Genomic DNA, 24,731 nt, shown 5'->3' with positions numbered 1-24,731 from the left:
TGGAACTTAAATTTAAATGTCTACAGTACTTTTAATGTTACATATGCCTTGATAATTCAGGATTCCTTAAAATGTACCACCTTAAATCCTTTTAAAAGGCTGCCTCTTTGTTATTGTTTCATTTCCTACTTCACTTCTTCACTGTATTGGCAGCAGTCCAAAGCTAGCAACCAATCAGAAAACTCCAACACAACAATGCTTTAGTACTTAAACTTGGATGTTAGCCAGCATGGCACTTGGGGATGATTACATCATCACCCTCAAGGGACAGAGCTGCTTAGTTGTTCCAAGCTAAATTAATTTTGCACTTTCCCATAGGCTACAAAAACCTCTACTAATCAGCCAGCACAACTGAATCCACATATGAGCAAGACAGCTCTGAAACAAAAACACATTTTACCATGGTAACGCCAAAAACCCAGAATTACAAAATCCAAATATATATTAAGAAAAAAACTATTCCATTATGCAAATACTGAAAAAAAATCTGCATTTGTAGTTATAGATGTATTTTAAACTTCATTTCCATAAATATATTCAATAACCTTTCAACATGGACTATACAGGGATGTGTACGTGAATGTAATTTCTCAGAAATAGCTATTAAATAAGTGCTGTATTGCAAAAGGCAGCTGGGATACTACTATACTTCAATGGATTAAAAACAGAACATTGACACACACAAAAACAACAAAAAGAGTTCTAAGCACAGTAGAATACACTGTATTCACATAGCACGTTGCTTTTTACAGTCGCAAGGATTATTTTTGGAGGGGGCCAGGGAAGAAAGATTACAAGGTCTCACACACACGCTTCTTGCCTCCCCAAAGTACACAAACACAACAGTTTAGAAATCAACTGGCTGATCTGTTACTCCTCTTCTGTTCTTTTGCATACTCTCTCTAAAATCTATTTAAAACGTACTAATACATTTGTACTTTTAAAGTAAGTCTGTTTCTTTTACTTTTGTACTCTCCAAAAAAAGAGCACATTCTCGCTTCTAGGGGAAAAAAACTTAACAAGAAGCAGCAGAAGAAAGATTGCTATTTTTCTGACATGGTTTGCAATTTTTCAAACACAGATTAATAATACTAAGCATCAAGGGGTTTTAAAATAATTTCAAATTATTCATTTATCACTGCACAATGTTTGCATATATGCTTCCTGGCCTCTCTACAATAATCAACATTACAACAAAATCATGACTGAAGTTTTTATGATGAAACAGACTTACTTCTTCTGTCCTCTTTGTTTGCGCGGCACTGAGTTTTGCCTTGGAGTTCTCTCATAAGCTCCATCGCTGCTGTCGTTGGTTTCACTCTTACTTAAAGGCTGGTTCTTCCAGGGGATGATAAACGCTAGCGTTGGACTGAATTGTTTTAAATCTCCTTGTCCTAATGAGCTTCGTTCACCACAGTAACAAAAGGCGCAGAGTTGTTCGCTGCAAAGCGGAGGAAACTTTTAAAAACCAGGATACTCTTGGGGGATCTCTTATTAATTGTCATGTTTTGTGTCAGTTTGACTTTCCTCAAACAGAATACAAAGTACGATAAATAAAATATAAACAATAATTTAAAGTGTATCTTTAAATAAATGTGTAATGTAACTACTAAATATATTATTTAAAGTTATGTAACAGTAGTTTTGTTTTTCTTCCACGGAAGTCTGCTAAAAAAGTGGAAAACACCCAAGTTAATAAAGATTTTTTATTTTTCCTATGCTTAAAAGCCCTTAGTCTAGCAAAGAAAAAACCCCACACATACTCTACTGTAATCCAAAAGATGTGTGCAAACCTAAATGGTGGTGACTGAAAAAAGGCGTGGCGGGGGAGAATGGGAAAGAGATGAACTATCCTATTACAATCCCATATCCACCAAAAAGCTAATATAGTGGAAAACACACGCACGTATACCTATAACACACAGTATGTATAACACATAACCATGCGTATACAATACAAATGCATGCATTATCTATTGTATGCAAAACATCTCACACACACATACAAAAATTAATAGGAAGATCAGCATAATGGAACACTCACAGCAATGACTACATAAAGACCGGTTATAGCTACATATCATATACAAATACATATATCCATTTAACACAAACATTGTAAAAATACAGCAGCCTAAACTTATACTTGAGGAAACTTACACTTATTTAGTACTGTGACCTGTTAAGTAAGTTATCCCTGTACCATTTGCAATCTTATATTAACACTCAAAGCATAACGACAGTTCTGGTAGAACTCCTTGTGTCACATCATATGGAGGTTACTGCACAATATTTCTAAAACAACCACATTCACAAACCTAAAATGTGAACTTTTTAAATTTGCATACAAACTGTTTAAAAAGAAAAATCATTTAACATGTTTTTACGCCTAAGTGAGCAACTTTGTTTTATGTGTATTTATGTGATCCCCAAAATGTGCCTAAGGGAATCTGGCACTTGGGTGGAAGCCTGGTTTGGAAAGAGCTCCATTTAAATAGAATTTAAGCACATCTCTGAGGTGGCATATTTGGACTTTGGGAGCAGTAAGTTAAAAATAAAAAAAGTCTCCTGGAGTTCCAATTACAGTACAGTGTTCACTAGGATTTGGAAAGAGTAACAGATCATCTGCACTGCTAGTCAAGGGGCTGGTCGACACTACAAATTTAGGATGGCTTAACTACATTGCTCAGAGTTGCAAAAAATGTAATTAAATCAACTCAAGCCCAGGTTATAGACACTGCTGGGTTGATGGAAGAATTCTGTCAACCTCGCTACCGCCTCCTGGATAGGTGGATTTACAACACCAATGTACAAACCCCTTCCATTGCTTTGGTAAGCAGCTACGCTACAGTGCAGCATTTCGAGTGTAGGCATACCCAAAGTCAGGTACAAGCAGCAGCAACAGCAGAATGAAGAAAGAAGAACTAAAAAGGGAAAAGTTGCAGCCTGGAACAGAGGACTATGACAATCCAATACGGCCATTTAACCTTGACTTAATGTACTCCGAGCCTGGACAAAATCTTGCCCTCACAATACAATGCCACTGGGGAAGGGAAGATGGGGAAGAGGACTGGGTGCAGAGAAGGTCCCGGAGACATTCTGCTAGCACGCAGCTGGCTGTCTCACTTGGAAAGGCTGAACAGGAAGACATGGTTTTCTGGAGCACTTCTCAAGAGTGGCCCAAGAAGGAGCAACATGCTGCTAATTAGATCATGTATGTGGGGTTGGCCATGCCACACTGGCAGACCACACCCTTTTGGGGCCAGGTTGCTTCAACAGGAGCCTTAGTTGGGTCCCTCTCATAGCATTCAAGAGAGTGCTAGAGAAGACTCCACCCTGCTGCTTTGGGAAAGAACCTTAGTGCATATTCACGTCCCATGTTGACCCCTCTCCAGCCCCCAATGACCCTGCTTGACACAGGATAACTGCTGGCCTATACTTACAACGTACAACTCACAGGAGAGATTTTGCTCATATCAGAGTACTGAGCAAGGGATTAATTTCAGAAATGTTTACAAAAATATGCCTGAAGACAAAAATGTTTTGAAGAAAGAAAAATCTAAGTTCCATGAAGAGCGCTTAAAGATAAGAGAGATCTCTCTTCCAGGCTGTAAATGTAATTTCAAATGTTATATGGCACAGCAACAAATTAGTAGCTATTCATATTTCAGAGAATATGGCCCAACCAGAGTATTAGGTAAAAACATGTTAGTTGCCCTCATACACATAGCTTGCAGATCAGGGGGCAAAATTACTTATGGTAGTCAAACCTAAAGAGGACTGTGAGAGACTTCAAAGGAACTTAATGGTAGGTGAAAGTGCAGCACACCGGCTAATGAAACTCAGTGTTTACAAATGCAAAGTTTTCCACATTGGAAGGAATAATTTGAACTACTCATACACATGTGGCTGGTCCGTAAATTAATTGGAACAACTTACAAAAGTTGTTGGGATCATTATGAATAGTTAAACAAAAAACCTGCTCAATGTAAAACAGTCAAAATAGCAAACAAAACATTACGATGCATAAAGAATGAAATAGAAGATATTTCAAATATGATGCTATTATATAACCCAGTACTGGAGTGCTACTGGACTTTGTAGGTTTGGAGACAGCTGCAGGGTCTTTGCTGCAGGTTTCAGCTTTCCCAAGCAGCAATAGGTTGAAATTAACAAAATTAGTCAGTTTCACAGCTGCTATTCAGAATGGTTTGGGCACCTGTGAAAATGCAAAGAATCATGTCAGTTTCATGCTACTGCTTGGGAAAAGCTATGAACCACAGCAGCCGATGTAAACAGTGGTGTGTTCAGAGAGGAAAAAAAAAAAAAAAGCAAAAAAGCAGCAGCCTTGGTTTAAGGGCCCAGTAGCAGACACACTCTCCCCCATTCAGGAGCCAAGAATCTGGAGAGGAATCGAACAATGGAGATCCTACATTCTCTCAGCAGCCAGAAGACTCTAGGACTGAGGTAGAAGGAGAAAAAGAAAGCTTCTCATTTCTAAGAGAAATATGGGGCAATTGGGCTTCAAATCTAATAGCCAGACATTTATATGAAAAGAAACCCCTAACCACACCAGAACCCACAAAACAGAATCCTAGTAGAAATCTCCAAAGCCTCCACTTCTCAGCAGTTTGGGAGGGGTGTGGGTGCGTGTCACGCGCACACACACATTCTTCATGGAAGTCTGCCTTCTCATTGTCTGTGCTAACCTAACAACAGACTCAGAGCTTGTCTACACAGGGAGTTATTATTCCAGAATAGCTATTCCTGATAAGATTGCCTCATTCTGAATTATCTTAATCTACAATGATTAAACTAATATAGAATATGAGCATCCACACATTGAGTTAATCAGGAATAGCTATTCTGGAATATAATTGCCTTTGTAGATACTCCCTTAGCCTTTTAGCTAATAATTGTTTTGTAAATATTTTAAACCCTGTTTGTATGGACAAAGGCTAATTTCTTTTACTAACACATGAGAGAGACAGACAATTTAAAAATCTAAGTCCTTTCCCATATATCAATATTCAGTTTATTTTAAGGGGCATGGAGAAGAGATCTCAATTCAGACTCAGCAACTCACAAAATCAAGTCCTGTGATCAGATTTCAGATGTTTACAGAACAGAGTAATATTTTAAAATGGAGATAATGAGCAAGTTAACATGCCACCTACTGATCTCTTCATAATTGATTGAAATAGAAAAGCAAGCAGACCGCTATTATACCTATGTCTTTATGCTGTTCCAGACATTGTTAAAATGGATAGAAATTCATCATTTAATTCTTCATCTGTATGGGCCAAATTCTGTTCTCTTCTATACTGCTTAAAATCCAGAGCATGGCCCACTGCCATTCAGGATGGAATAATACCGCTGCTTTAGGCCTAGTCTATACCTAAAACTTAGGGAGGGTCTACATTAAACATTAGAGCATGATGAAAAGTCTTCAGTGAAGATGCTACCTAAGCCAACAGGAGGGCTTCTCCCAGGAGTAGGTACTCCGCCTCTCTGAGAGGCCGTAGCTATGTTGACGGGAGAAAGCCTCCCGTCAACATAGTGCTGTGTACACAGGGGGTTAAATCATTAACACTACGTCGCTCCCAGGGGTGTGGATTTTTCACACCTGTGAGCAACGTAGTTATACCGATGTAAATTCATAGTGCAGACATGGCTTTAAATTGACCTAGCTTTGTCACTCTGGGCTGTGAAAAAGTTACACCCTTAAGAGTCATAGTTAAGATGACTTACAAAGCCCTGCTGTATACACCGCTAGAGGAATTCTTCCATCAACCTAAATACTGCCCTCAAAGGGGTGTAAGAAAAACCCCTTCTACTGCTGTAGGAAGTGTCTATAGATTTGCCATTGTAGAGCTTGTAGTGTAGACCCTTTGAGAAGACAGAAGCTATCAAGAGTGTTTCATATAATTCTCCCACACAGAGCAAAAATTGGCATCAAAATGGACAACGAGAATACAATACATTGTATAATGGTAGTTAGCTTGGGAAGGATATTTTGATTGAGAGCAGTGAGTATGTCTACACTGCGTTTTAAAACACACAGCAGCGAGTCTCAGAGCTCAGGACTACAGACTTGGGCTCACGCTACTGCACTAACAACAGCTGTGTAGACATTTGGGCTTGGGCTGGAGCTCAGGTTCTGAAACCCACGCAGGCTCCCCAGGCTTCAGAGCTTGAGCTCCAGCCCAGGTTGGAACATCTACACCATTGTTTTTAGCGCCACAGCACAAGCCTGAGTCTGTACACCCGGACTCTGTGACTCACTGCCATGGGTTTTAAAATGCAGCATAGACATACCTAAGAAGGCTAATGTCTGCTCCTAGTCAACGGCTATGTTGAGAAACCATAAATGGTGACCCAAACTTCCTGCTGCTAAACCTGTACCCTCTACCACAAAACCCAGTGAGTTCAAAAACATGCTCAGTAGAGCAGCTTGACCTTTTTATGTTCCTGCCCCACAGAGCAATCTGAATCAATATCCATCCCAACAGCAGAACCTACCCAAATCTCTGACAACAAACCAAGATGCCAGTCACATTTATTGAGTCCTCCCCACTCATCCATGTTCCAACCAGAAATAAAATACCACCAAAAAGCACTAGAATGAACCAATGGAAAAGGTTTAAGTCATAGAGGAAAGGAGAAAAACAATCATGGTTTCCTCCACTCAAGTAGTGACATACATTCATTAGAAGCCCTCCTGAAACACAGACTTTACTGTTCAGACGATTTCATTTCACCACATGCAGTATTGTGTAAGTGGTTGCACACTCTTCAGTTAAAAGAAAAGCACAAGCTCTTCTTGCTTGCTCGCCGTCAACTAGAAAATTAAGGTACAATTCACTACCCAAACACTTTAACACAAAGTTAAGATTGACCAATAGTACCTTTTACTGTTCCCCAAAGTCAAGTGCACCTCTGCTTAAACCTCTGAAAAGCTGGACATACCACATTATCGCGCATACCAGCCCCACCGTAAAGAGCCACTGGCAAGATACCGTTTCAGCCAGGGCTGCCCTGTGGCTACAACAGGGAATGACAATGTAAACGAGTCTTCTCATGTAGTATGTTGTGCCCCACATAACTGTATTCATTCCTTTGTCTGCATGCACTCCAACTGCCCTATACTGTGTTAGGGACAGCCATACTGACTGGTACAGGGATTACTTGCGAGATGTGGTAATGTTCTGCATTCAGATATGAAGAGAGATAGATCTGCATCCAAATGGATCACTAATTAAGTCCAGGTGCACACAACATTCTGCAATAGCATGCGGCACCGAAGTTAACCTTACCTCAGTGTTAATGAAGTTTTTAGGCAGTTAGTTTCTTTTGGCTTTTTGAAGAAGGGGGTAATGAGGGTCTTCATTGCCATTCTGCTACCAGCTGTACTCCTCCTGGCCACCTTTATGCTCCCCCTGCCCAGTAGTAGAGGAGCAACAGGGAGGGAGGTAGGGAGGTGGTAACCAGTGGCCTGTGAGGAACACATCTCTTAGCGGAAGGCAGACAGGGGATATGGAGGGGAGTCCCAGGCTCTGTACTCCACTTTGGGGTCTAGAGTTAGCAAGGAGGGTTCTGCTCAACCCTCTAAAACACAGGAAGATTGCAGAGACGTGAAGTGTCCCATTCATCTCAATGGGATGTGCTCAGATAAATCAAACATCTTACGGAGATGAAAAGCCTGACACAACACCTCTGAGACGTATAAACTGACCCATTCAATTCAATGGATGTCCTTCTTTCCCAAAGTCTCCTCCAGCCCCCATTGTGCAAGCAATTTTCAAGACAATTTTGCTATCAATGAGAATTTTAGAACAATTTGCTTATTAAAAGCAGTTTATTTCTGGGAAGAGGAGGAGTTAAGAGTATACCCGAGGAACCCACTGATCAAATGACACCAGTTTGTGCCATTATCTCAAATCCTGGCCCTAATGTATCGTAGAAATATTAACCACGACAGTTAAGGCTGCATCAGGATTTCCATTTTAACAGGGGGTGGAAAAGGTCTGCAAACTGTCTTTTGGGTTGTATTATCATTTTAAAATGCTCACTGGAGTTTGCGCAGTGCTTTATTTTTCTATAGCAGTTTGTTGGGTGGGGCAGATATTATTTGATGTTTACAATGGCTGTTTTAAAAAGGCTCATGTGACACTTTTTTGGTGTCTGACTTGCCTTCAGATCCCTTTTTCACACAGACACCATAGCACTTTGAACGATGAACTAGATAAGTGTGAACCTTTGGTTTGTGTAGATTGGGTGAATTACTGTAGAAATTTGAAATAGAATCAGAGGACTGGAGGGGACCTCCTTGAGAGGTCTTCTAGTCTAGTCCCCTGCACTCAAGGCAGGACTAAGTAGTACCTAAACCATCCCAGAGAGGTGTTTGTCTAACCTGCTCTTAAAAATCTCCAATGATTCCACAGCTACCCTAGGCAATTTATTCCAGTGCTTAACTACCCTGACAGGGAGTTTTTCCTATTGTCCAAACTAAACCACCCTTGCTACAATTTAAGACCACTGCTTCTTGTCCTGTGCTCAGAGGTTAAGGAGAAAAATGTTTTTCCCTCCTCCTAACAACAACCTTTTATGTCCTTGAAAACTACTATCATGTACCTTCTCAGTCTTCTCTTCTCCACACTAAACAAACCCAGTTATTTTAATTTTCCCTCATAGGTCATGTTTTCTAGACCTTTAATCATTTTTGTTGCTCTTCTCTGGACTTTCTCCAATTTGTTCACATCTTTCCTGAAATGTGGCGCTGGATACAATACCCCAGTTGAGGCCTAATCAGCACGAAGTAGAGTGGAAGAATTACTTCTTGTGTACAGCTTACTCCTGCTAATACATCCCAGAATTATGGTTGCTTTTTTTGCCACACTGATACGGTGTTGACTCATATTTAGCTTGTTATCCACTACGACCCCCAGATTCCTTTCTGCAGTACTCCTTGCTAGGCAGTCATTTCCCATTTTGTATGTGTGCAACTGATTGTTTCTTCCTAAGTGGAGTACTTTGCACTTGTCCCTATTGAATTTCATCCTATTTACTTCAGATCATTTCTCCAGTTTGTCCAGATCTTTTAATCCTATCCTCCAAAGCACTTGCAACCTCTCCCAGCTTGGTATCGTCCGCAAATTTTATAAGTGTACTCTCTGTGCCACTATCTAAACCATTGATGAAGATATTGAACAGAACTGGATGCAGAACCAATGCCTGTGAGACCCCACTCAATATGCCCTTCCAATTTGACTGAACTACTGGTAACTACTCTCTGGGAACAATTTACCAACCAGTTACGCACCCACCTTACCGTAGCTCCATCTAGGCTCTATCTCCTAGTTTGTTTATCAGAAGGTCATGTGAGAGAGTCTCAAAAGCCTTACTAAGTCAAGATATATCACATCTACCCCTCCCCCACATCCACAAGGCTTGCTGCCCTGTCAAAGAAAGCTATTAGGTAGGTTTGACATGATTTGTTCTTGATAAATCTATGCCGACTGTTACTTACCATTTTATCTTTTAGGTGTCTGCAAACTGATTGCTTAATTAATTGCTCAATTATCTTTCCAGGTACTGAAGTTAAACTGACTAGTCTGTAATTGCCCAGGTTGTCCTTATTCCCCTTTTTATAGATCAGCACTATATTTGCCCTTTTCCAGTCCTCTGGAATCCCACCCATCTTTCGTGACTTTTTGAAGACAATCACTAATGACTCAGTTATCTCCGCAGTCAGCTCCTTGAGTATTCCATGATGTATTTTATCAGGCCCTGGTCTATATATTTTCTGCATTTGTTTTTCCTGATAGAACTCTAAGTTTGATTAAATACTATGAAATGGAATATTTTGGAAAAATAGGATTTCACAGCATCATCAGTATTAGACCTGGTCTACATTACATGGCTTGGTCGAGGCAAGGCAGCTTACATCAAGTTAGCTGTGGATGTGTCTTCATTTAAATTTGTCTCCCAACGACGTACGTGACTCACTACTCCAACTTAACGCCACTGTAGCACATCCGGTGAACACACTAAGCCGATGGAGAGAGCTCTCCCATCATCTTAATAATTCCACCTCTACGAGAGGTGATAACTATGTCGGTGTGAGAAGCTCTCCTGCTGACATAGAGCAGTCTACACAGAAGGTTATGGTCAGTATTACTACGTCACTTAGGAGTGTGGATTTTTCACAACCCTGAGCCATAGTTATACTGAAGTAAGCATGCAGTGTAGACCAAGTCTAAAGGTATGTCTAAACTGGCAAGTTTCTGTGCAACTTTTATTAAAGCATTGGAATTAAACCGCTGTTGCATGTCCACACTGTGCTCCTGTTCAGAGTCATTATGTGGCAGGTTTCAGCTCAAGGTAAATTTTCAAAGCTCAATTACAAATGTTCAAAAAATAGAAGATGTATATGATGAAACCCATGAGGCGCCCTAAATAGAGCAGGTGCTATCAGACCACTGGTTTTAAATAAAGCAAATTGCAAGCTCGGAAATAGAAAAATTATCCTGAGGCCATTTACAGTTATTCTTCAAGCTCTCCCGGAATAGATTTTTTTTTAACCCTTAAGCAAGAGTGGAACAACAGTGAGAAATCTAGGCTGATTTAAGAGATGAGTAGCAAAATGAAAAAGGTCTGAGGACTATTCCTAAAGATGTTTCGCAGCTCAAAGCACATGGTTCATGTGTGTAAACAAAACTCCATCTCTACACAGACGAAAATACAGTGAAAAAAGAAGTGCACTGTCCACATACGACAAGTGGGGTTGGTAATCTTGCCTATTATTAAGGTCCCCTGACACTTCCCATTATAAGACCCTATTTTCTGTTGCTTACAAAACTTGTCAAATTTTAACCATTGCAGCTGAAATTTTCCATGTCTAGTATCTGCCTCAGTCTGGTTTTTGTTTTTTGTGGGGTTTTTATTTGGGGGGGGGGGGGCGGGGGGAGGAAGCACGGTAGAGGTGGTGGAAATTCAGCCATTTCCAAGAATTAAGTTAGGGAAAATATGCTGTTGGGCACTGGTTAAAAATACTGATGACCTTTTCCTTGAAATGCACGAGTGCCCCCATGCTTTGGGAAACAGATTTGAAATTTAACCCGTGGAGGGGGGGGGGCCTGTCTTTGCCATCCCTGTGAAAATCTACTGAAACATGGCCGGATTGCAAAGAGCAGTTTTCAAAGGCCTATTTGTACATGCTCCATAGAGACTTGCTAGGGCTTATCAGCTAAAATCTCTGAAGAGTCTGTCCCCACTAAGCAAGTTTGAGCTTCTCACAACTTCTAGTGCTGACCAAACTGTGCATGAGACACCCCCATGTAGTGACTGAGTATGCGCCATCCCCACAGAGTGACTGAGCATGCTCCCTCCAGCCCAAGGCCAGCAGGGCTCAGAAGGACTTTCTCTGCAATTGCAGCTCATGGCTGCCCTGGACAGAGGTGGTGACAGGCACTGGAATGGAGAGCATGGAGCCTGTCTCTTTTTGTGCTTTCAATGAGCCATGTGCTGGCAAAACAGGCAATGTGGAGGAGAAAGCCATCTGATTCAAACGCAGAGGGCACAAAAGTCAGGCCGGGGGCAAAGGGAAGGAGTAGACTGGGACTGGTGAGACCAGGAGCTGAGGGATGGAGATGGGGAGTGCGATACTAGACTAGTTGGGCAGGGAGACCGGGGGACTGAAGGGGGTGTGGGGGAAGGAGAGGACAAGTTGGGACTTGTTGCACAAGGGGACTGAGACTGGGAATGAGGGGCAGGGACGGGAAGGGAGGAGAGGCTGGGGCTGTTTGGGTGATGGTAGCCAGCGAGAGAAATGAGGGGCGTGACTGTAGACCAGTTGGCTGGGGAAGGGGAATACTGAGATCCAACAAGGAACTGACAGAAGTGGAAAAACACTGGGATTGGATGGACAAGGACAGCGGGGCAGCGTCTAAGGAAAGGTGTGTGTGTTTGTGGGGGGGAAGGACTGAGTCTGGGGCTAGGAGCCAATGAGTGGGGGGGGGAGAGAAAGGGGAAGAGATAGATAGGATGAGAAACAGGGTCAGGGGACCTGGGACTGGCTGGGCAAGGAGCCTGGGACTGGGATGAGAAGCCTGAAAAGTGGAGACTGGGAAAGGAAGGAAAATTTGACTGGGACAAGGCACCACAAATGATGGAGACAGGACTGGGACAGGGTAGAATGGGCCAAGCTTGGGGGCATGAGGAACAGGCAGAGGAGTAACTATTAATAGAATGATGTCGGACTGGAGGGAGGTCTCCAGTCATGTTCCACAGGGATCCGTCCTGGGTCCGGTGTTGTTTAACATCTTTATTAATGACCTAGATGGAGGTATAAAGAGTATACAGTAACTCCTCACTTAACGTTGTAGTTAATGCAACTGTAAGTGAAACGATATTAAACAAATCCAATTTTCCCATAAGATTTAATGTAAATGCGGGGAATTAGGTTCCAAGGAAATTTTTGGGGGGCAGACAAATGGCATTATATACTGTACTGTGGTTGGGAAGTGCCCCTGGCTTACCCCACACAGGCACAGCCCGCTGCAGGCAAGGACGCTAGGAAGCACCTTTGCAGCAGCAGTGGCAGCTTACCCGGAGAAGAACAGGCCCTGACTTTGCTGAGGGATGCTCCAGGCCCGCCTCTTCCCATCCTTGCTCCATTCCAGGCCCACCTCTTCCCACCCCCACTCCACCTTCTGTCTGGAGCACACCGCATTCCCGCTCCTTCCCTGATCCCAGAAAGTCTTAAGCGCTGCCAAACAGCTGTTTGGCGGGCTTAGGATTTTCTGGGAGGGAGGGGGGAGGAGTGGAGACGAGGTGCTTCCCCCGCTCCTCCCCCTCCCTCCCAGAAAGTCCTAAGCGCAGCCAAAAAACTGTTTGGCGGTGGGGGAAGCGCTGGGAGGGAGGGGAAAGAGGAGGAGAAGAGGAACTTGTGCAATGCTCCCTTGTAAAGTTGCTGCTCTTCCACGAAAATCTTACATGCAGCATATAGAGCAGGCAACCAAACGACATTAAAAGGGAGCATTGCACAACTTTAAACGAGCATGTTCCCTAATTGAGCAGCGACGTAACACTGAAACCATGTTAAGCGGGAGGACGTTAAGTGAGGAGTTACTGTACTGATCAAGTTTGCAGGTGACACAAAGCTAGAAGGGAGTAGCCAATACTTTGGAAGATAGAGCTGAAATTTAGAGGGATCTTGAAAAATTGGAGAACTGGGCTCTAGACAACAAAATGAAATTCACCAAAGACAAAAGTAAGGTGCTACACATAGGGAAGAAAAACCAAATACACAAATACAGAATGGAGAAAAAATGGCTTGGCAGCAACATTGCTGAGAAGGATCTGGGAGTTGTAGTGGATCACAACCTCAACATGAGTCAGCAATGTGATACTGTTGAAAAAAAAAACAAAGGCAATTTTAGGTTTCATTAAAAGAGACATAGCATGCACGTCACAGGAGGTGATAGCACCGCTCTACTCAGCGATGATTAGGCCTCAGCTGGAGTACTGTGTCCAATTTTGGTCACAAAGGAATAGAAAGGACGTAGAGAAACTGGAAAGGATCCAGAGATGAATGACAAGATGATCAAAAGGATGGAATGCGAGCCATATAAGCAAAGGCTGAAGGAACTGGATATGTTTAGTTTGGAAAAGAGAAGATTAAGGAGGGACATGATAGCAGTCTTCTCATACCTGAAAGGCTGCCATAAAAAAGATGGAGAAAAGTTGTTCTCTCTTGCCACAGAGGGCAGGACAAGAGGCAAGGGGTTCAGACTACAGCACAGCAGATTTAAATTAAATATTAGGAAAAACTTCCTAACTGAGAACAGTAGGACAATGGAGTAGACTGCCGAGGGAGGTTATTGAAACTTCTTCACAGAAGGTTTTCAAAGGGAGACTGGCTAGCTATTTGTCCTGGATGGTTTGGACACAGCAACTCCTGCATCTTGGCAGGGGGGTAGACTAGACGACCCTTGCAGTCCCTTCGAACCCTTTGAGTCTGTGTCTCCACTAAAGCACGCTTCCGTCCAGAACCTGGAATGGATTCCTGAGTTTCACCATTTCTCTTCTGCCAGCAAATATCCATGAAACTCCCTGACAAACTGTGTCTCACGCCCTCCGATGGTTCACATAGAGAATGACAACCTATTATTACTGTCAGTTACACTGATAGCTCAAGTGGCAGAGGTTTATGCAGTAGATCTAAAGGTTCCGACCCTCCTGATGAACCATGTGGGTGTCAGTATGCTGCCATATGATGGAATTTATGTCCTTTCAGTTTGCTTTTTAAAAAAAAAATCTAGGAAATTACACACACAAAAACCAAGTTAAAAGAAGGTTTCTAAGGTTGCAAAGCCAAGCACTCAAAAGTTAGAAAATGCCAGAATTAAAATTGCCTGAGCAACGATTACTTAGCACCTTATAGGTATGCTATCATGGTACAGTCTTTAGTTACATGATCATATACTAATTTTTCCAAAGGCCTCATTCAGTGCCCAATACGGACCTGTTCAGGGGAGGAATCATGGTTGTGTACTAAAGGCAGATGTTACCTGTAGGATACCTGCTTCATTTATTACAGAAGTTGGAAGGTGTGCAGTGAATGAGACAGGGCTGCAGGGAGAGAAAGGAAGGTCTAATGGTTATGGCAGCTGCACACTGCCCCATGTAACTGGAGTCTATCGCTGCCTCTACCACAGAGTTCCTATGTGAGGTTAGTCAAGTCACTTAAGCCAAAATGTTCGCAGGTGGCCTCTAATTCTGTGTTTCTCATTTTCTTGGGTGCCCAATTTCAGAACCTGAGATCTAATTTGCAGAAGTGCTGAGCGCTCACAGCTACATCTAAGTCAATGGGAGCTGTTCTTTACACATAAAAAGTGCTATATAATTTTAGGTTTCAGAGTAGCAGCCGTGTTAGTCTGTATTCGCAAAAAGAAAAGGAGTACTTGTGGCACCTTAGAGACTAACAAATTTATTTGAGCATAAGCTTTCATGAGCTACAGCTCACTTCATCGGAAAGTACTCTAAAAAATCAGGTCCTAGTCATCTCAAATTGGGCACCTAATATTAGTGGATACTTTTGACCTTAATCCCTTTGGGCCTAGTCTGCTGTCTGTAAAATGGAGATAACAACAATAACCCCTCATTTCCTGATGCTCACAAACCAGGAAGAATTAGTAGGGGAAGCAAAAGTGGATGGGAACCTGGGAGGCAGTGACCATGAGATGGTTGAGTTCAGGATCCTGACACAAGGAAGAAAGGAGAGCAGCAGAATATGGACCCTGGACTTCAGAAAAGCAGACTTTGACAACCTCAGGGAACTGATGGGCAGGATCCCCTGGGAGAACAACATGATGGGGAAAAGGAGTCCAGAAGAGCTGGCTGTATTTTAAAGAATCCTTATTGAAGTTACAGGGACAAACCATCCCAATGTGTAGAAAGAATAGTAAATATGGCAGGCGACCAGCTTGGCTTAACAGTGAAATCCTTGCTGATCTTAAACACAAAAAAGAAGCTTACAAGAAGTGGAAGACTGGACAAATGACCAGGGAGGAGTATAAAAATATTGCTCAGGCATGCAGGAGTGAAATCAGGAAGGCCAAATCACACTTGGAGTTGCAGCTAGCAAGAGATGTTACGAGTAACAAGAAGGGTTTCTTCAGCTATGTTAGGAACAAGAAAAAAGTCAAGGAAAGTGTGGGCCCCTTACTGAATGAGGGAGGCAACCTAGTGACAGAGGATGTGGAAAAAGCTAATGTAGTCAATGCTTTTTTTGCCTCTGTCTTCACGAACAAGGTCAGCTCCCAGACTACTGCACTGGGCAGCACAGCATGGGGAGGAGGTGATCAGCCCTCTGTGGAGAAAGAAGTGGTTCGGGACTATTTAGAAAAGCTGACCGAGCACAAGTCCATGGGGTCAGATGCACTGCATCCAGGGTGCTAAAGGAATTGGCGGATGTGATTGCAGAGACATTGGCCATTATCTTTGAAAACTCATGGCGATCGGGGGAGGTCCCGGATGACTGGAAAAAGGCTAATGTAGTGCCCATCTTTAAAAAAAAGGGAAGGAGGAGGATCTGGGGAACTACAGGCCAGTCAGCCTCACCTCAGGCCCTAGAAAAAATCATGGATCAGGTCCTCAAGGAATCAATTCTGAAGCAGTTAGAGGAGGAGAAAGTGATTAGGAACAGTCACCATGGATTCACCAAGGGCAAGTCGTGCCTGACTAATCTAATTACCTTCTATGACAAGATAACTGGCTCTGTGGATGAGGGGAAAGCAGTGGACGTGTTATTCCTTGACTTTAGCAAAGCTTTTGATATGGTCTCCCACAGTATTCTTGCCAGCAAGTTAAAAAAGTATGGGCTGGATGAATGGACTATAAGGTGGATAGAAAGTTGGCTAGATTGTCAGGCTCAACTGGTAGCGATTAATGGCTCCATGTTTAGTTGGCAGCAGGTATCAAGTGGAGTGCCCCAAGGGTCAGCTCTGGGGCTGGTTTTGTTCAATATCTTCATTAATGTTCTGGAGGATGGTGAGGACTGCACCCTCAGCAAGTTTACAGATGACACTAAACTGGGAGGAGTGGTAGATATGCTGGAGGGTAGGGACAGGATACAGAGGGACCTATACAAATTAGAGGATTGGGCCAAAAGAAATCTGATGAGGTTCAACAAGGACAAGTGCAGAGTCCTGCACTTAGGACAGAAGAATCCCATGCATTGCTACAGACTAGGGACCAAATGGCTCGGCAGCAGTTCTGCAGAAAAGGACCTAGGAGTTACAGTGGACGAGAAGCTGGATATGAGTCAACAGTGTGCCCTTGTTGCCAAGAAGGCCAATGGCATTTTGGGCTGTAGAAGTAGGGGCACAGCCAGCAGATTTAGGGATGTGATCGTTCCCCTCTATTGGGCATTGGTGAGGCTTCATCTGGAGTACTGTGTCCAGTTTTGGGCCCCACACTACAAGAAGGATCTGGACAAATTGGAAAGCGTCCAGCAGAGGACAACAAAAATTATTAGGGGGCTGGAGCACATGACTTATGAGGAGAGGCTGAGGAAACTGGGATTATTTAGTCTGCGGAAGAGAAGAATGAGGGGGATTTGATAGCCACTTTCAACTACCTGAAAGGAGGTTCCAAAGAGGATGGATCTAGACTTCTTCTCAGTGGTAGCAGATGACAGAACAAGGAGTAATAGTCTCAAGTTGCAGTTGGGGAGGTTTAGGCTGGATATTAGGAAAAACTTTTTCACTGGGAAGGTGGTGAAGCACTGGAATGGGTTACCTAGAGAGGTGGTGGAATCTCCTTCCTTAGAGGTTTTTAAGGTCAGGCTTGACAAAGCCCTGGCTGGGATGATTTAATTGGGGATTGGTCCTGCTTTGAGCAGGGGTTGGACTAGATGACCTCCTGAGGTCCCTTCCAACCTTGATATTCTATGATTCTATGTAGTGAATATGATGTTATTATTCAATATTTGTGAAGAACTCAGACTACAGTGATGTGCACCACAGAAAAGCCCATGAGGAAATTAATAATTCTGTCTTCAGAACAGGGTTTGAATAGTGTACAGTAAATAAGGCTTAGGCCCACACATTGATCATCTAATTAAAGACTGTATCATAACTAAGGATAAGATCAGGTCATGGAGGTCATAGATTCTGTGACTTTCGTAGACCTCCATGACAATTTCCACTTCAGCCCCGGAGCAGTGGGGCTGGAGCTCCCAGCAGGTTCCAGAGCTCCCAGCCACCATCACAGCAGGTGCTGGACTCTGCGTCCTACGTCACATCATCCTCCCCCACTCAGGCTTTAGTTGTCCCCCTCCATCTCCCCCCACCTTTATTTTTCGGAAAAGTCACAGACAGGTCACGGGCTTCCGTGAATTTTTGTTTCTTGCCCGTGACCTGTCTGTTATTTTTAGTAAAAGTTATGGTGACAAAATCTTTGTCTACATCATACTACATCTGCACAAGGAAGCCCAATTAAGGTTGTGCAGGCAACCTTAATTCTAGTATTTCGTAATTTCTGAGTGCTTGACTTAGCAAATATAACAATATTCTCACTTTAAACACATTTTTTGTGTGTGTTACATTAAATACAGCTTATCCACAACTGTTTGAAGATTTAATTTCTCCTGACAATCCCTGTGGAGGGCTATTCTGTCTAGGTAACCTAATCTCTGTGCCTTGTAGAGAGCTCCTTGTAGCACTCAGTGGAGAAAGGAATGAAGAAAGAAATTTTAACATTCTACCTGTGAAGACCAAAAAGATAAGGAACTCTGCTGCTGTTTTAATCAGGCACCTTATTTTCTCTGTACACACATACAGCTGATGTTCAGTAACCAACCACATCTCCTTTGTGAAATAAAGCAGTGCCTAAATGTGCCCTTTCCAATTTCTGTTTCTTTATGCCTTTTGTAGCATTGCCACTACCTGGTTTACAATGGCGTGCCCACACTTGGAAGGGGCTCCGGCACCTGGACCTTGGCCCTAACCCCCTTCCCTCCCCCCACTCCACCTGTGCTCTGCCTTGAGGCCCTACCCCCGCTCAGCCTCTTCCCCCAAAAGGTCCTGCTTGCCGCTTGCTCCTCTCAGACCCCTCCCCTCCTTGCTCCTCTCCGTCCCCTGCCCTCCCATGAGAGGGTGCGGAGTGCAGGTGGAGCGGGGTACAGGGCCACGGTCCAGGTGCCGGAGCCCACAAAAGATTAATCTGGCCTTGAGTATTGCTAATACTGCCAGTTCAATCATCATGAGACAAACCAATATTGAGAAAGTTGGCAGCACCGCTTTTGTCAGTGCCATGACTCCATCTCTGCTTGATCTTACTGCCCTATAAGAGATCAATAATCCACGCATTTCTGAGCCCCTCTCTCTCTTCAGCCTACTTTAGCTCAGCATGACTTCTGATGCTATTTTTTTATTTTGGTGTCTCCAGGACTCTACTTTCTGAGTTTTAATCTTAACACTGTTACCATTCCTTTCTCCATTTCTTATTCACAACTAGTAGTTCACTCTCTCCTGGACTCACATGTGCGTGAGCATACACACGAACACACTTTCTGCTGGGTAGTTCCATTAAGGTTACAACCTTGGCTCTATTCTCCAGCATCACCCTCAGAGATGTCCGAGTTAGCCTCAAAGTTAGGAGAGATCAGAGAGAAGTACAAGAAAAAAAAAAAGCTTTGGATATCAGCTGCATAAAAGTAATACTGATACTCCCTGACTACACTGTAACTTCTTTTCTCCTAAATGCTTCAAAGATTAAAGTCAGAAATCCTGAAGGCATCCACTACTCCAGACTTTGTCTACTTACACTTACTGACAAGGGTAAAGTGAATCTCCCACCTGCAGAACAATGCCAATGTTTTGGCATTACTTCGACATTGCCCTTGCCGCTACTTTTTCATGCTCTGATCAATTTCTGCCTTCTCTGTTACAATACTTTCTTCCATGGTTTCCCTGAGACCTCAAATTTCTAAGCTTTAGGAGGGGTATAAATGTTTCCTACAGAAAAAAAAATAATCTGGATGAAACTTCAAAACTGCCCTCCTAGTTTTCAAGTTTCCATTGATTCACAATCCACCCTAACCCCTCTGGCCTTATATTCTCCTTCTCCCTAAATCTTGGAATGTTTTCTCTCTCTGCATGCTGGGTGGGACACTACAGAATTGAGGGTCAATATTTACTGTATTCAGCTTCATCTATCTGGAATTCTTTCTAACAGAAAGGAGTGGAGCCACTCAAAAGCTATTCCCTCTAACCCTGCCAGGAAGAGGTGTCACCACCACTCGTGGACAATGATATGGAAGACAGATAAAAAACAGCAGTTTTTCTTTAGTTGTGCCTTGATTTTAGATAGGTACAGGATTAGATTAAGCAATAAAAATAAATTGACATTTGATTTTTGTCCACTGCCAGGAGGAGACCACCCAATTTTGCCGTCAATGCAATGTCCATACTACATCCAGGCCTAAAACCAAACTATCTGGGATCAAGGAAACCTGCGGACTCCAGATACTTGCCTTGCCAGCACCTTCTCAATACATTTTTCCCCCTAAAAAAAGATCTGAGAAAAACTCTCCAGCTACTGCCCTATCAGTATCATGAGATGGTTTCTTGAGCAAGGTTATAAGATTCTGCTCTCTCTCTCTCACACCCACACCCTTTTCATTTTTATTGATGTATCAGTGTAGCTCCCAAGATATTTCCCTTCTAACAGAAGTTTGTGACCATGTAAAATCTGTGAAGGTGGGCAAGGTAGGCAATTAAGGCATTAGCCTTTTGTATCTGGGGGCACAGGTGCAAACTCTGACAAGGTGGAAGTGAAATGAGTTTGGTTATTTTTAATCCAAGTCTGTCAAAAACATATCTCCATATCATAAAGGCTCCTTAAAACTAATATGACACCTTCTGCAACAAACAGAGGCCCACTACTGGGCTAACTAGCTGCGCTGAAGGCTTGGCTAGAGGAGTATTGCCAAGTTCCATGACATTGTTCCAGTGGTGCCTGCCCATGATAGGCCTTGTTCTTGTTAGTGTCATAGGACTGTTACTGTTATTGGCTCTCGTAATTTACAGGTACCCAAAATGTAGGAAAAAAGTAAAATACAGTTAACATTTATTTGCATGTTAGAGACTCCGAAAAGTAAAAGTAGGATTATGGCATACAAGATAAAATTTAAAAAAAAACAAAAAAAAACCAGATTCCTAAAAATGTAAAAAAATATCCTCTGAAACCTCTGAAGTACTGTTAGACCATTGTTATATATAACACGTTTTATTTCTCACCAGAAAGGCTTTACTAGTGGATGTAGTGTATCTGCTTGTATACAAACCCCCAAACTTTTACATTTAAATAATTAATATTTTGCAATTCTGAATTTTTCCTGTGTTGTGTGACAACGGAGGATGACACTTACGAAACATGCTTTTCCACCCCCAGTTCCCTGCAGACTAATTAAATCATCAGTCTTAAATATAGCAGCTGCCCACAAGGTTTCTGCTAATGCTTTAAGCACCAGCACTGTCCCAAGCCTGTTCCCCCAGCATTCTCTGAACCATTACTCAACTCTTAGCCCTTCCCCCACCACTGACTCAGCACCCATCTGTCACTTACTAACCTGGTTTTGGCTTCAACACCAACAGAGGCAGTGGAGCTTGCAGACTCCTCAGATACTGAGCGCTGAAGAATTGGTGTTAGCTGCTTGTTGCTGTCCACTTCAGCTTGGGCATCCTCCTCTGCAGATTGTTCTTTGACTTCTGTTTCACAAGAAAGAAGACTGCTAAGATTCCATTTGTGTGGCTATAAAAATCACTGTTTACATTTTCCCCTTTAATGTAAATGTTTTCAAATAGGTTAGTCAGAGTAATAACTCTATTAGAAAAGAAATATTTAAGTAGGGAAGTATCATTCCTCTTCACATCTACCTAAAGTGAGAACTTTAATATCTGCCTAAAGTCTGTATAATGGCTCAAAAATGAAATAATAGGAGTCCATAATTATTGTCCTTGGACATAAAAATATGTTCTCTCTAATTGACACCTTTTTCATATTTGAGTGTTGGTACTTAAGCAGTTTGTGCGAGAACAAAAGGTTTGTTTCACCTAAGCAGGGAGAGAGGAATGGTCAAGTGTGGATGGGTAAATATTTTATGACACAAAAATCTATGTTAAAAAAATGTTACTTAAAGTTCAAAATCAAGTGCTTGAAAGTTAGGAAATGCCAGATTCACAGTTGCCCATGTATCTTTAATTCTTCCCCCTTGTGTTTCCATCCCATGCTCTGAATGAGGCAGGGGTCCTATGGAAAAATAGCATCTTAGAAATGAGGGGCTGGAAGGGACCTCAAGAGGTCATCATGCCAAGCCCCCGACACCGAGGCCAGGACCAAGTAAACCTAGACCATCCCTGACAGGTATTTGTCCAGCCTGTTTTTAAAACCCTTCAGTGATGGGAATTCCACAACCTCCTTTGAAAGCGGTAAAGCGTAGAGCTTAAGTACCCGTATAGTTAAAAAGTTTTTCCTAATAGCTAACCTAAATCTCCCTTGCTGCAATTTAACCCCATTACTTCTTGTCCTACCTGCAGTGGACATGGAGAACAATTCACCATCCTCCTCTTTATAACAGCCCAGGGGAGGCAGTGAAGGCAAGCAGGGGCACAGGCCACCCCAGTAATCATCCGGGACACAGAACTTCTCTACCCCAGTGCTGCGGAGGCAGGGAAGATAAAGCTCCTGCTAGGACTGAGGCGAGGGCCATGTGAAGGGAGGGAAGATCGGGCCAGAGCCAGGTGGAGGGAGAGAGGGAAGATCAAGCTTGTCCTGGGGCGGGTCAGGAGAGGAGAAAGTGAGCTCCCCACATGGCTGGCAGCAAGGGGGGGGGGGGCAGTGAGTTTCTGTGCCCCCCCAAAAAAGGGGTCAAATGTAAATTCCTGTGCATGCCCCTGTAACAGCCCTTAACACAGGGGTGGCCAACCTGTGGCTCCGGAGCCACATGCGGCTCTTCAGAAGTTAACATGCGGCTCCTCGTATAGGCACTGACTCGGACGGTGGAGCTACAGGGGCCGACTTTCCAATGTGCCGGGGGTGCTCACTGCTCAACCCCTGGGTCTGCCCCCACTCCACCCCTTCCTGCCCCTCCCCTGAACCTGCTATGCCCTCACTCCTCCGTCTCCAAGTCTCCTGCACCCACAAAACAGCTGATCAGGAGGTACGGGGAAGGATGGGGAGGCACTCATCGGCAGGCCTGCCCCTGGAAGGGAGGCGGGGAGCAGATTGGGGGCTGCTGACATATTACTGTGGCTATTTGGCAATGTACATTGGTAAATTCTGGCTCCTTCTCAGGCTCAGGTTGGCCACCCCTGCCTCAACACATATGAAAACCTGTTATCAGGTCCTCACTCAGTCTTCTTTTCTCAAGACTACACATGCTCAGGTTTTTTTTTTTCTAAAACTTTTCCTCATAGGTCAAGTTTTCTAAACCTTTTATCATTTCTGCTCTCTCCTCTGGACTGTCTCCAGTTTGTCCTCACCTCTCCTAAAAGTGTGGTGCCCAGAACTGGACACAGTACTCCAGTTGAGGCCTCACCAATGCCAAGTAGAGCAGGACAATTACCTCCCGTGTTTCCCATACAACCATCCTGTTAATACACCACAGGATGGTATTAACCTTTTTTTGCAACTGCATCATACCATTGACTCACATATAACTATAATGCCCAGGTCCTTTTCAGCAGTATTCCTGCCTACTGACTTATTCCCAATTTTGTGGTTGTGCATTTGATTTCTCCCTCCCAAGTGAAGTACTTTGTACTTGTCTTTATTGAATTTCATCTGGTTACTCTCAGAACAATTCTCTAATAGTCTTTAATTACATCATCACAGTCTGTCATTATGCATACACATAAGGAGGCCAAACTGAGGTTGTGTGGCAATCAAATCTGGCATTTCCTAACTTTCAAGTGCTTGACTTTGGAACCTGAATAACCGTTTTCAATAAGAAGTCTCTATGTGTGTAATCTCAGAGTTTTTATTATAATAATTATTTTTAAAGAAAAGGTAAAAAAAATCTATTATGTACAAGTGTAACATTCCTCTGCCCCTAGGAATCATCAGCAGAGTCTGAACTGGAACACTTTAGCACCACAGCACAGACTGTTACTATGTGAGCTAATGACTGACTCCTTTAGCTGTCAGCAGGACAAGGATACAGGAGAACCACTAAGATATGAGCATCAGCGTTATGGACTGACCAGCCAATCGGACACCATGTGAAACCAGAAGGAACCAATGAGGCAGCAGCAGAGACCAAACAAACAAAAAACAAAAATGCAAATACTGTTCTGTACAGTGCCTGTATCACATTTTAACGGTAGGCACTTCTGGGCTGCCTGTCCTCACCCCATCCCTCCTGCGGGGCTGCCACTTGCAGCTAAGAGGTGAAGATGTTGGGGCTGCCAGCCCAAGGCAACCAAAGCCGGAAGAGTAGGAGCAACGCTGGGTTCTGTGCTGCTTTCAGCCTCCCCCACCCTCTCCTCTCCCCAGCCAGGAGGGGGAGGTGCTGTTTTCACACATACCCTTCCCCAGCCAGGAGAAGGATGCACTATTGGAAGCTACCTGTGCTGAGGAGGGAAATCAGCTGCTGCTGGGCTTTGTTCAGAGTTACAGACAACCTCCATTCTTGAGGTGTCTGTAACTTTGAGGTTCTTCTGTACTTTCCCAGAGTGGGAGGATGGGTCTCGGGGTCCCTCCCTCTGCATTGAAATAATTTTTAAAACTAGCTCTGCCAAATCTGAATGGAATTTCATGGGAGGAAGAAAAGGCACTTCTGTTGCCCCAGGGAATTTCCCCTGCTGAAATCAAAGGCCAGATACGAAAAATGGAGACGAGAGGATTCTTGGGTATAGGGACTTTTCTACTGTATGTTTATAGCGTGCCTAAGCACAATGGTCCCCTAATCTGGTTGGGGTTTCTGGGTGCTACTGTAATTCAAATAAATAAAAATAATAATGGCAGCAATGCACTTTGACCTCGCATAGTCAAAAGCTATAGATTAAGTATGGAGGCAAGTCACTTAACAGGATATACATAATGCTTAGATAAAATTTAACAATTTGCAAGTTGGGGAGGCAGAAGTCACCTGAACCATCTGATTTCAGTTAACTGCTCATCGTGGTAATTGTGCTCTCCTGACACACTTTTTATTAGACTTC

General features: G+C 43.2%; 1 protein-coding gene across 6 annotated transcripts in view; it reads right to left on the bottom strand.

The window, feature by feature from the left end:
- KMT2C (lysine methyltransferase 2C) overlaps nt 1–24,731 on the bottom strand; it is a 334,572-nt gene that overhangs the window by 211,366 nt on the left and 98,475 nt on the right. For all 6 annotated transcript variants that reach the window (XM_077808386.1, XM_077808385.1, XM_077808388.1 and 3 more), the window contains exons 3-4: nt 21,140–21,278; nt 1,235–1,441 (exon numbers count right to left, since the gene is read on the bottom strand). In XM_077808386.1, the coding sequence (XP_077664512.1) occupies nt 1,235–1,441; nt 21,140–21,278 (346 nt within the window). The remainder of the gene's footprint in view (nt 1–1,234; nt 1,442–21,139; nt 21,279–24,731) is intronic.

This window comes from Eretmochelys imbricata, chromosome 2, assembly GCF_965152235.1.
Source record: "Eretmochelys imbricata isolate rEreImb1 chromosome 2, rEreImb1.hap1, whole genome shotgun sequence".
NCBI lineage: Eukaryota > Metazoa > Chordata > Testudines > Cheloniidae > Eretmochelys > Eretmochelys imbricata.
The sequence above is the reverse complement of the archived record's forward strand: the minus strand, read 5'-3'. Positions and strand labels throughout refer to the sequence as shown.